General features: G+C 40.3%; 1 protein-coding gene across 1 annotated transcript; it reads right to left on the reverse strand.

Annotated features, from left to right (window-relative positions):
- Positions 1–313: 313 nt before the first annotated feature.
- LOC149650964 (uncharacterized) lies at positions 314–3,248 on the reverse strand. The gene is made up of 4 exons (XM_089847699.1): positions 2,365–3,248; positions 1,711–1,842; positions 872–1,501; positions 314–778 (listed from the first exon to the last, which is right to left on the reverse strand). The coding sequence occupies exons 1-4, from the start codon at positions 2,524–2,526 to the stop codon at positions 470–472; spliced, it is 1,233 nt and encodes a 410-aa protein (XP_089703825.1). The 5' UTR covers positions 2,527–3,248; the 3' UTR covers positions 314–469.
- Positions 3,249–14,015: the final 10,767 nt, after the last annotated feature.

Raw genomic sequence — 14,015 nt, forward strand, 5'->3', positions numbered from 1 at the left:
AAGTGGCGCCACCCGTCTAAAGAGGCACTGAATTTGAATTTACTTGTAATAATTAATTTTATCTGGTTAAAAATAAGTTATTAGATATTATACCTTGTTAAAATATATATTAAAATCTCAACTAGTTTCTTCAATAAAGTTACTTTAATAATTCGATCAATCGTTATAGGTAGGCGGCAGCTACCAGCTTTTGACTGTATTAGGCTCTACGGGAAAATAACACGGAATGCCAACTCCCTATTCTAAAAGTTTAGAAGTTCATAAATAACAGACAAGAAGTAAATGTAAGAAATATACTTTGAAAACTACAAAATGTCATTCAAATATGCTTTTATTTTCAAGAAAAATATATTTATTTTTGTATAAGTGTGGGAAATAAATAAATATAATAAATTAAAACCCATGGGGTGAATAGATCTGTGAATTTGCCAAAAATATTTAATTCTATATAAATTTAATTTAAAACAATTTATATCTCGCGAATGGATCTTTTACGCGACTTTCCGACCTTGTCCTCCTGATCTTGAACCCCATTTTCCAAGTCATTATTTGAATGCCCACTTTGGGTCTGGAACAGCTTGATAGCGCAGAAGATGAGTCCAATCAATAATAAGAATGTCAAGGTTGAGACTGTGGCGATCAAGGCTTCCAGGAGGAACGTCTTTCCGCATTCTTGGTTCATGCCTTCCATCTCAGGTTCTGATCGGGCCAACTTAGTGTCGATGGTCAGGGACTGACTGATCTTAGTGATTTTACCATTACTCTCCAAGCAGCTAACCTATTATAAAAATAATAGAGTAATTAGATTGAAAACCAAATCAAGAAACCCTTCACCATAAACACAAAAAAATAAATGAACATTTACACGTACTCTGACGGAGTGGACATAATTGGGCCATAAGACGATTTCGGCGAAGTTATAGTTGGTGTACATGGTACCAACGATGTCATACTTGGAATCTTGAACTTGCCAATTGACCTCGTACTTGCAGTTGCCCGATTGTGACGGATGTGGCCATTCAAGTTTAGATTCGACTCCAAAGATGGACTTTTTATCCAAGAGAGACACCAGACTTGGAACCCATTGATCGTAAGTTGGAAGCTGAACGGATTTCCTTTTGAGTTGTTGCACCGGCGCTTGGTCACTGTAGTAGAGTTCATTGGGATTGTCATATACGTCGACGCGTTCACCAACAAGTCCATTTTCGGAGAAGGCGAGGATTGCGATTTGAGTTGGTTCGTTCGTGTATCTGTGGTCTTCCACGATCATATTTTCCTTCAACGTTTGTCCAACTTCTAACCACTTCATATTGTGACGTAACATGACGATGTAAGCGACGCGGGAACCACACTGAGGGCGAGTCCATTCAATGTGAAGCTCTTCTTCAACTCCTTTCTTTTTCAAATCGAGTGGTCCCATATTGGATAAGGTACTATCCGTGGATTTAACAGAGGAATCCTTTGTACGGTGGAATTCGCAAGATACTTGACAGCCAGGAAACTAAAAGCAGTTATATTAGACTTAGAAAAAACTTGAGAGATTTCAGTTGGCTATGTAGTACGTCACACCACGATTCCGGCAGTCATATTGGTGGGTTTCAGCTTTCCTTCCGCATTGAATCCACCAATATGGCCGTACGAATCTTAGCTCCTCCCCCAGAAACGAACGCTCTCTCAATTCGCGCCAAAAATGTTAAACTATATACTTACACAAATATCGGGTTCTCCGCACATTGGTCCCCATAGTGTGAAGTTGTTATAGAAGAGTTCACAAGTCTTCCAGCACATGTTACAGTTGGGTTTACTTTCACATTGACTGTCGTCAAAGATGTCTTTTCCGATCTATTTATTATATAAAATAAAAAGTTTCCTATTTAAATATGAGATAGCCTATATTTCCATATTATACTCAATCCATCACGGTAAGATGTAAATTATAAAATACGAAAAAGAGGTAGAGGGAGAGGGAAAGACTCGGGCCATCAAAATATTAAGACCCAAAGTTTGCTTTTTGGTCCCCTGGCTAGGTTTTTGCAAGTCAAATATCACCTATGAAAATAAAGTTCCCCATATACGCGGTATCTTTAGGGAAGGTGATACATTTTGAATTTAAGCAAATACCCCTCCGTTTTTAGCCTCTAAAAGTTTCCCTACGATAATTAGTTTGATGTATAGTTACGAGTTGTCTAAAACAACGTTTACCCAGGGTAGTTAAGAAGCGAAAACTAACTTTGAAAACTCTAGGACCAGTAATTCATTAATATTTAATGAACGAAGCTAATATTTACTATAAAAACTTTTTCTATACTTTGGTACTAATTTTCGAAACGTAACTTTATGTAAATTGAAATTAAATATATTTACCTGATTAAGGCACCTTGCTCGGCAAGTGGCGATATTCGATCGTTGAAGTGACAACGAATCGTAAACATTATCCGAAGAGGCTGTCCATAAAAGGGCGCAGAAAATAACCATAGCTGACCAGCAGCGTTGACCACTGAAACTAAATACTCCGGTAATAGACATAATTCTATACTCTTCAATAAATAAATAAATTAAGCTAAAAATAACTCTAAGAGAAGTTTTGTCCCTGCTTGGAAGATGATTTACGATCTGATGCCCAAAAGTGGTCCTGACTGCCTGGTTTTATACCAGTTATATTTCCGACCCAAAAAATGGGATACGAATGGTGGAGGCTTGAGAAAGTATAGGGCTAGGGAAATTCGATACAATCGGAAGTAGAAAATACGGAATTACTCGTTTCCTGTTCTTGTTTAGATCTTATTGTAACGCGGGTTCGACGCAAAGATTGAATTAGAGATGCCCTAGCGTTTATGAATGGATATTGGACTCAATTTCCGGTTACGTACCTTACAGGTTATGGTGAATATTTTGTAGGATTTTAATTTAGAATTAATTTTAATTCCTGCTAAAATGTAAGCGTGTGAAAATAGAGTACTTTCTTGTCAAAATCTAAAAACTTCTTCAGATGTTGACCACGGATTTGTTGTGTAGTTATTTTTTCTGGGGGGGGGGGGGTCTCTTGGCTGGCTTTCTACGGGACCCAACAATGTAACGGGTTTTGAATAGGAAGTACTTGTCGATGGGGATAACCGGGAGAACAACAAAGTATTTAAGATACCTAAGCGATTATTACTCGGAAGTGGTTCACTAATTTCATAAACAATAAAACCTATGCGTTACAGAAATTAATTTACGAAACATCTTATCATGTTATTTGTTGGTTGCCAATGTTAACTTTATTGTGACTAAATCAAGACTGCCCGCCTGCAGCGTTACACTCTCTTTTTATATGTTCGGTAGCACCAAAGGTCTATATCTTATCAATCCTTATCTCCCGTAGGTATTGACCTTTGGTACTAACCCAACATCTCCCTTTTTTTATAATAAAACTCTTTGCTTAACTAACATTGATACAAGCAAAACATTTAAATTTAGTTAATCCAAAATTATTAAAAATGCAACTAAAGCAGGATTACTTCAACTAAACTAACATAGTATTATTTCAATTAACGTAACATTAGCATTATAGTTAAAACTTCAAATCAAAATAGTATACATTTATAACACCGAAAGTCCACTACATTTTAGTTTTCTTAAAAGTCCACTTTTCATATTCTGCCGTCCCTCCTTGATACCTTTGGGGTAACTTGATTTTATTACGGTCCCGGAGACAATGTCTTGTTTCGGTGGCCGACTCTGCCAGCTGCTTGTCCATCTCCGTCCTAGGACAGTCATGACTGTCATCTGGCAAATTGGTTTGGCCATGAGGATGGGCGGCATCGTCAGATACATTGATTCGAACAATGGGGTCAGTGATTTGGTCATCAACTCGAACGTCAGGATCAATGGTTTGGTTGTCAGGAATATTAACTCGAACCTCAGGGAAAGTGACTTGGTCGTCAGGAACATTTGCTCGAACGTCGGGATCAAAGACTGGGTTTTTGGGATATGTGGCTCGTCGATAGTTGCTTAAAACTGTTCTTGGTCTAAATCCATAGTATGGATTCCTTATGTGACTCCGGTTCGGTTCATTTTGGTCTTTTAGTTGTATCGACTGAACAGGTGACTTGGCAATCCGAATGTCTTGGCGGTTTCGTCTAAAAATAGACCCTTTGTCTGTTCGTAGAAGATAGGACCTGGATCCAACTTTAGCTTCGCAGGTGGCAGTTATCCATGGTGTATGCCGTTTCCTTGGATCCATTTTGACACTTTGACCTTTTGTAATCGTTGGCAATGCTCGTGTGCCCTTGTCATACCAACGCTTCATGTTCCTCTGTCTTTCCGCTATGACTTGGGAGACGTTCCTTATGACGGCTGGTTGTAGTTTTTCTGGAGCCATTGGTATTGGTGTTTTTACTTGGCGTGAAAAAAGCTTCTGTGCTGGCGTCGATCCGTCTTTTTGCGGCGTATTTCTCCATACCAGAATCGCTAACATTACATCTTGTTTCGCGAATTCGACCTTCTTAAGAAGGTTTTTCACTATTTTGACAGTTGATTCTGCTTTCCCATTAGATTTACTATGGTACGGGGACGTTGTTACGTGAATGAAACCCCATTTTGCGGCGAAATCCGCATATTCTTTTCCGACGAAGTTCGTTCCATTATCGGTTATCAACACCTGTGGGACGCCGTGTCTAGCAAAATGAGCTCTGGTGTTGTTGACTAATGTCGCGGCCGTCATGTATTTCAGGATGTCGAGTTCCCAGAAACCACTGTAGTAGTCGACGGTGACCAGATAGTTGACGTCGTTTAGTGTAAATATGTCTTGCGCTACCATTTGCCATGGGAGTGTTGGAATTTCGAAAGGTTTCAGTGGTTCTCGATACTGCTTCGTTAAGAATGTTTGGCAAGGGCTACATCGGCCTACATAGTTTTCAATCTCCTTCTCGATTCCCGGCCAGTAAACGGTTTCTCGTGCTTTCCTAATGGTCGCAGCTGAGCCCAGGTGACTGTAGTGGAGTCTTTCCAAAATGGTTTGTCTAACGGCTTCCGGAACTATCAGTCTTTGCCCTTTATACAGGATTCCTTGATCAGTTGTATACTCGTCTCTTGTGTGCCAGAAACATCGCAGTTCGACGGGAAGTTCCTTTTGTCCCTGTGGCCAACCTTTTAGGATGACTTGTTTGAGCTTCTGTAGAACGTCATCTTTCTGCGTAGCGGCTCGTATCTCTTCCAGTGTGGTGGAGCTTACAGGCAAATACCGTTCTGGCTCTACAGAGGCTATATCTTGAAAATTTTCTTCTTCCACGTTGTAAATGTCAATGTTTGGAGATTGCGATTGACCCGTGTATGGCAGAAAACTTCGACTTAGCATATCCGCTATGTGAAGAGTTGGCCCCGGTTTGTATTGGACGTGTAAGCTTCGTGACTGTAGTTGTAATAACATCCGTTGCAGACGCTTGGGCGCTAAACGTAGTGGTTTCGTAAATATGGGTATCAAAGGCTTGTGGTCCGTTTCAACTACTACTCTGTTACAGCCTCCTATGTAATGTTCAAAGCGGCCACAGGCGAACACTATTCCGAGACATTCCTTTTCTATTTGAGCGTAGTTTGTTTCGCTCGACGTCAAAGCTCTGGAGGCATAAGCCACTGGACGGCCTTCTTGCAACAGTACGGCTCCTAGGCCCGATTCCGAAGCATCGCATTGAATCGTGACATCCGTTCCGTTATTGTAATACGCTAAAATTGGTGCTTCCGTTAACATCTTCTTCAGTTGTTTGAACGAAGACTCTTGCCTACCCTGCCAGGCAAACAACGTGTCCTTCTCTAGCAGTTGTCTGAGCGGCTCACTTACAGTGGACATCGCTGGGAGGAAACGACTAACGTAATTGACGCTTCCCAAAAACCTCTGGAGGGCTTTTTTGTCCTTCGGTGCCGGCATCTCGACAATCGCTTGAATTTTTGCGGGGTCTGGTTTGATTCCACTCTGGGTGATTTGATGGCCCATGTACGTGACAGTCGTAAGTGCTAGGCGCACTTTATCTTTATTTAGTTTCAACTTCCGCTCCCTGGCTCGGGCCAGTAAGGCTTTCAAGTTCCGGTGATGATCGGTTATTGCATCTTCGATGGATGATCCACACCCTACGACTAGGATATCGTCGTGGATGTCGTATACGCCTCGTAGGCCTTCTAGTAGTTCCAGCACTTGCCGTTGGAACTCCTCAGGCGCGGACGATATTCCGAACGGCATACGTAGGTATCGGAATCGTCCAAACGGTGTCCAAAATGTGGTGAGGTAAGAACTTTCCTCCGACAACCGAATCTGATAAAATCCGTCTTTGGCGTCCAGTACTGAGAACACTTTAGCATTTGTTAGGCTTGGTAAGATGTCGTCCAAAACTGGCATTGGATATTTTGCCCGTTTGATGGCTTTATTTAGATCCTTAGGGTCTATACATATTCTTATCGAGTTCTTGGCTTGTCCACCAGGAATCTTTGTCTTCTGCTTCTTTTGTACTATCACAAGACTACTGATCCAGTCCGTAGGTGTTGTTACTTTGGCTATGATTCCTCTGCTTTCCAATTCATCCAATTTTTGCTTGAGAGGATTTAAAAGAGCGACTGGCACTCGGCGTGGCAAGTGTTGAACCGGTGGCACTGACTTATCAATTTCAATCGTATAGACTCCCGGAAATTCACCCAGACCTTCGAATACGTCAATGTACTCGGTTATTATTGATCTGCCCGTCATCGCGGCTTGTGTCATGATCGATGACTCTCGTGACTGTACATCTACGTGACAGACCTCATTGACCGTAATTAGTCCCAGCTCCACGCAGGTTGTCGCTGAAAGCAGCGGCGGTTTATGAGGCCCTTCGATGATTTTGAAATTCAGGTTTTGTTTCCTTTCCCCCACGGAACATGTTAGTGTGGTTTCTCCAACAAGGTGCATGACTGAGTTGTCATACAGTGTAAGGCCTTTGGACGATGTCGGGGTGAATACCGATGAAGTGCGCTGAATAGTTTGAAAGACGGCCAGATTCATTACGTTGCATGTGGCCCCAGTATCAAGCTGGCAGTGTAGCGTTTGGGGCTGTCGGTTCACCTCGTGGATCTGAAGGTCGCAGAAGAGTTTTCTTCGGGTGCCCTGTGTCTGCACGGCATGCACTTCATCGTTCGAACAAGGTTTCTTTAAATCGAGGGATATTTCCTCTATGTGAAACAGTTCTTCTGAATCGTATCGATTTTCTTCCGTCCGGTTATCGTGGCTCGTTGTGGCAAGTTGATGGTGACCAGACAACACTGGCTCTTGTACGTAGTGGAGAAGCTCTTGGTCGTTGTATGCGCTTTCAGGTGACTGACGCAGCTGGTGGTCTTCGAGACAGTTGACTGATCGTCGTCCCTTCGTCCGACAAACGGATTCAAAATGTTGAAGACGTTGGCAGAAGTTGCAACGTTTCCCATAAGCGGGACAGGAGCTTCCCCTTGAATGCTGTATTCCACAGTACTGACAAGAAGAACTCTCGATGGAGTTTGATCGATGTCGAAAATTGCTTCTCGTTGATGGATATCGTTTGTATTGATGACCTGGACGTCGATACGGCAAACTTTGGGCCCGTGGTCGGTGATGTACGTAATTTATGTTGTCTGATTCGGATGACGCGTGTGTGTTTTCCGCTTCGACATGTTTTAATTCGGTGTTGGCGCTTTCGCTGATTCGTAGTGCATCCAGTGCTTCGGTCAATGTTGGTAGATCGGCTGCTCGAAAGAGTTCAGCCCTCGTCTGTTTATCGCGGCTACCGAGAACAAGTTGATCGGTGACAAGGTCGTTTTCCATTTCAGTACTTCGATACTTGCAAGCCTTGACTAGAGTTCTCAGTCGGATGTAAAATTGATCCATTGTTTCGGAGGGTTGTTGTGTAGCGGCACGGAACAAGAATCTGGGGTAAAGCGTGTTTTTTCTCGACGTAAAGTGGTTGGTTAAGGCGGTAAGGATACCCTCAGTAGTGGATTGAGATTCGGCTGAGAGATTTAGAGTTTTGAGTACCTTCCGACATTCGTCTCCCAGTAATGAGCGAAGTGTTGCAACCTGAACGGCATCCGTTTTTGTGTTGAGGCCCGTGGCAATCCGGTAGTCAGCAAAAGCTTCTTGAAAGGTGGCAAAATTCTCGGCGGCATCCACGGCACATTCTACAGGCTTAGGCGCCGGTACACTGGAGGCAGCCATATTCGTGGCGGCAGGTATAATTCCGAACTTAGGTATGGGTTAAAAACGCGAGAATGTTAAGTTTCCGCGTACCCGACTTCTGACACCATGTTGGTTGCCAATGTTAACTTTATTGTGACTAAATCAAGACTGCCCGCCTGCAGCGTTACACTCTCTTTTTATATGTTCGGTAGCACCAAAGGTCTATATCTTATCAATCCTTATCTCCCGTAGGTATTGACCTTTGGTACTAACCCAACATTATTGGACAGTTGGAAATGGTCTACGGTATAGCATTAATCTGGAATTAAACTTAAGACCAATTTTAGGCTTAACAATTGATCTAACTTAAACAAAACATTCCAGACTACTTGAGACAACTTTCCACTATTAATTTAATGGAATATAACCTGTCTTCCTACTAATGGCAGAGATTATCCCATTAAGCAAGAACCCACATAAACCCTGAGAAGATTCATTAATAATAGAATAGGGCTTCTATTGTATTTTAGTAATATCGGTTTCTTTCCCCCACTTTTAAAAGTGGGTTCTCTCGTGTTTTGGCTCACATAACTACGCAGTGCAAAAGTAAAAGGTCATGGATTATTGTTCGTATGTTCTCAGATTTTACGTGGGTTCTTGCTTAAACCTGTAAACAGAGGGTTAATCACGTATGGCAGACAAGTCGATGGAAGGGTTTCAAGTGCAAAGTAAATAGACTATACTACAATTCCTTCAAAACAAACTTAACCCGTCTACATTTTATTGTAAATCAAAAACAAGAATAAAGGATCTCTTTAAACACCTGTAAGGTCTGTCTAAGTCTGTGGCTTGGCAAGTTGGCACACACTTCAAACTAAAACCACTTTATACCAACCATACTGCGCTCATCTGTAACCATTTCGTTATACAACCTTATTGTTATTCCTTAAAGCGGAGAGTTAGGAAACGTTTTTTTTATTCATCCAGTGATATGTTAGCACTAGAAAACTAGCCTCCAACAGCGCCCTATGTATACATGGGTTTTTAAGACCATCGTCGTATCGTGTACCCAGTTTGAATTTCAATGCCAGTGGTGTATATAAAACCCTTATAACCCACGTGGCACGTGCGAGCAAAGATGGTTTAAGGTGTGTGGGTTTTTTCTTCTATTTTCTGTACTCTCTTTGCTACAAGAACCCATATAATATCGGAGAACTTTCAAAGGTTGAATTGGATAAGTTTAAAAGATATGTTACATAAGTTATACACTTCCTATACTTCGTAATCCTTGAGACTTACAGACGCGAGAATTGAATGGCTACACTCGGTGGTTAATTTTGCAGGACTTCCATCTAGGTCCTATTTAGTCTGTACTAAGCCTTTGACTGCGCATCACCAGGCGTCGCTTTACCCTGAATCTATGACCTACTTCAATCACTTCATGACAAGCTCCAGATTCTAAGTTACCAGTGACAAACTTATGGAAAATATCTTACGAACTTATGGTTGTAGTGTTTGTTGTCTGTAATCTCAGCTAGCATTTGTTTTTAGGTATTTATGGTTTTCTGATGAATCGCCTGTCATATTGGCAAGAATATAACGATTCTGAATGAAGTAAGGGATGTGTTCTCATCGCTTATATGAGTTCTTGGTTTAGCTGAAACTCGAGAATATAGTATCCAATATTGAAGAAAAGAGGAACGAGGCTGACGTTGATAGATGAGAGTGGATCGTCCAAAAGAAATCCCCCCTCTCTTCCAAAAAAAAAGGGTTTTTTATTTTTCAGGGATAGATAGAAAAAAAAAATCGGGGAAAAAAGAATTCGTTAGGACTTAGGAGAGCGTTTTTGTGTGTAAGATAACGAACCATCTTTCATTTTTATGTTTTCCTCGCATCTATTAGCGTGTCAATGTGTTGGTGGGGACATTTGGGACAAGGAAAGTAATTTGACTAAATTAAGTATATTATTTTTGCTGGTACTAAATTTATCGATGTTGATAAACCTAAGAGTCTGTTTTCCGAGATGGTAATCACTCACCGCTAACGGTTTCTGAGTACTAATTTCATCTCCTAGCTTTATCATTCAATGCTTTTAGGCAAGTTAGTTAAGAACTGATTCAAACTGAACTGCTTTTCTTTGTCTCACAATCTTTTAGCTCTGGTAACACCCGATAGTGAAAATTATGTCCATACGTCTCTGCGAATGGGGGGATTCTACAGTTTTTGACTCTTTCTGAGTGATTATGACATTCCCGAATTGTGATACCTTATCGTACATAACACCCTAAGGGATATTGCTTAAGATATTTCAAGTATTTCTCGTCAAACTGTGAACTTTTGACTGTTACTGACACCCCTTACAAATCTGTCCAGAAAAGAACCAAAAATATAAAAAATACCGGAACAGCAGCAGCACCAATAAAATAAAACTTTCTTGGACATTCCTCAAACGTATATATATAGCCATCGGTATTTATTTTGAAGCCCCACATCGACTGAAATAAGAAAAAGATTGAGCGATGATTCCGGGATTTTCAAGATAAGTTTGGTAAATACCCCTACAAGGTTTCGGGTGACCAAAAACTATAGGAACAGGGTTCACAAAGGTTAAGTAATAAAGAATAGAAGGATAGGGGAAAATATGTAGGAAGAACCCTTTGAAAAGAATGTCTCGTGATGAAAAAAAATAATAAAGAGAAAAATCTTTCGATCTAGTTTCTTTTTCTTCGCGTTTTTTGGGTCTGACCATTCGAGTTGGAGATAGCTTCATCAGAAGTTAATATACTTGATGTAAATCCATCACAATCGTAGGGGTAAATTGGATTGTGGTCCTTTACACGGAGGACCTTTGCTCGGTAAAGGTTTATCTACATCTATCTTGGAAAGATAGAAAACATTTGGCAATGTTATCAGGAAACGTCTATACACTTCGACTAATGGGGTTCTAAGCTTTTATATGAAGAAGGTTGGTTCGGCAGTCAGGGGTAAAAAAAGACAGAGTTCCCAAATAGTCCACTATAACGGAAATCAAGAATATATATAGAATGGGTGAGAGGAGAGAATACCTCCGTTGGGAGGTATGTGGCTAGATTCGGAACAGCGATATCCTCAACAGAGGCAAGAATCCCCGAGTTATATTTACAGGAAAGAGCTCTTGCACACAGCGGCGGCATCGGCCCTTACCCTGTGACCCTGGCTATAGCTTCAAGGGCTACGTATATATAGATAAAAAATTGTTTTGGTAATGGCCACAAAGAATATGAAGGATAAGGATTGGAAACTCTTTATGCCCTGGCAGCGTTCCATTTCAAAATGGAAACATTTAGTTACTAATCCTTTAAGTATTAATACGTTAAGGTCACGCGCAAAAACCACATACATCTTCAACTGAATGCTTTTATCAGATCTACAATGATGGTGGAACTAAAATGTGTACAAGAAAAAGGGCGAATTGTTGATTGAGACGCCCATTCTGTATGCCGCGTGATCGATAGACATCGGACCCCCTTCCCGCAAAAAAAGGAAATAAGGGGTTGGGATAGCAGCCTGGTACTGGAAGTGGGAGGCTCAAGATGAGGATAAACCATAGGGATGAGAGATAGAAAGAGAAAACGATGGTATACTCGGTGGTATGATGTTATATTCGTCGGCTTGATGACCACCCTAGGGACCCCGAAGCTCTTGAAGTAGAAAAGCAGAGAAGCAAGTGTGAGTAGATTTGATGTTATAGGATACAAGAAGGGATTCTCGTTCTCAAATCGGGCTTAAAATCTACAGGCAGGATTCCCATATTGAAAAGGAGAAAAAATCAATTGTTAAACTGAATTCTTACTGGATTATTTGCTACTTTCTAAGGTTGAAATTTATGGATGGAAGTATCGCACGCAAGGCGGCAGTTTTTTTTTCGAATGTTTTTATAAGAAAAATCAAAATCATCATCTTACTTTTTTACTTTTTTAAATTTTCTTTTACTCGGAGATGAGGAAAGAAATAAATTTCCTTAAAGGATTCTCTTTTAAATCAATATTTGATACCTTAATACTTCTTTTCCTTTGAGTTTTAGGTTTGCGCTAGAAAGTTTTGAACTGGGAAAATCGCTCCCTAAAGATTTTTATAAAACTTTGTTTGAATTTCAATTTTTCAAGGTGGATTTTTATGAAATGTGGATTTAGAGAAAATAAGAAACTGAATTTGTATTAAAAATTTGGTTATTTTAAAACACATTTCCATAGAGATTTAATTATCACTGCGAAATTCATCAATAAAAGCAAAAAAAAAAAGGAAACATTTCTTCTAAATATTGAATTTCTGGTATTTAAGTCTTAAACTTTAAAAGTTAAAGCAATATCGTTTATCTCTAGAAAATAAACTTAACTTTAATCAATATAATTATTGCTAAAAGCCACCGTTTTAACGACAACTAACAATCCGAAATAGCTTTTAAAAGGGTAAACGACTTTCATCTAATTCTAGAAAATCAAGGGAAGAGGCAGAAAAACGAACACTTTTTGCCATTAAAGCAACAAGACCCACCGCTTTAACAACCCTACTTTCCGAATCATTGGAAAATCGAAAAATCGTATTTTCAACCTGTCCACAACTTCTCCAAAACACCGCTTTGAAAATATTACCTTTAAAAGCTTAGCTCGATACTAAAATGAAAATTAAATACGTATCAGGTGGAACCTTCAACGTATCGCAAAGTGAACCCATCACAATTGAAACCTAACTTTATTGGTTTTTCCAAAGTGAGGTTCTTTCCCTGACATCGATTAAAATGGGCCTGGGCCCCACTTTGGATACTGAAATCTCACATTGAACAGAAAGCAAATGCGACTGAACAACCCCGTGACATTCGAGTTTAAAAGCTTTCTTCCATCCAACTGGAATAGTCGTTCAGAAAGCTATACTTCCATTCTTAAAAAGAGTATTTTCCCAGCTTAAAATCAACCAAATTTCGATACAATTTAAGGTTGAATATCGGAATACCTTCTTGCAACCACCATAGACAGATCCGTGAGTCGCCATAAGTTAATAAGATTTGCTCCATAAGTTTGTCACTGTTTATTGAGAGCTTGTCATGAAGTGACAACGTAGGTGAAACTCCATAGATTCGAGGTAAAGCGAATATGCCTGGTGAGGCGCTGTCAAAGGCTTAGTAATGCAGACTAAATAGGACCTAGATGGAAGTCCTGCAAAATTAACCACCGAGTGTAGGACTTCAATTCTCGCTTGTCGTTCTCGAACTAGCTCTCTGCAAGTCTCTAGCATTACGAAGTATAGGTAGTGTCGTACTTATGGAGCATATAACTTATAAACTTATGGAGTCGCGAATAGAGTCTTCGGAATTGAGAATAAAGAGCCGGGGATTCAAGCAGGATTGGAATTCCGATTCGAAGTGGTAGTGTAGTCACGAGTAAATCAGTGACGGTGTAACTGGTGTTTGATTTGTCGATTTCTGGTGAACCTTCACCTCTAGTAGTGTGAGTTAAGCCTTTTCAACGCTTTCCATTAATGGCAATTCTGGATTGGGTGGGTGTACGTCCGATTTCGTAAATGGGTTTCCGTCGGCGCGGGCCCTCGCTTTTTATCGATATTTATAGCCAAGTGCGGAATTCGCTAGTAGCTAAGTAGTATTTCTTTTTACAACTTACAAGACAGTGGGAAAAAATCCTTTAGCTCCTGTGTTATCCTTTTCTTGGATATCGTTTTCTTCCATTAGGGATTACTTTTAGACTCTCGTTAAAGATTGATAATGCCCGAGTTATATTCTCAATCCTTACGCTCTGTTGGCCACAAATTTCAAAACAGTCCAGCGTTCATTTTTAACTTGACCTTATAGTAGAAACTTGTATAAAAGATT

Source organism: Phalangium opilio, unplaced genomic scaffold, assembly GCF_054372755.1.
Source record: "Phalangium opilio isolate 3A_F unplaced genomic scaffold, DU_Popi_V2 ptg000082l_1, whole genome shotgun sequence".
Taxonomy (NCBI): domain Eukaryota; kingdom Metazoa; phylum Arthropoda; class Arachnida; order Opiliones; family Phalangiidae; genus Phalangium; species Phalangium opilio.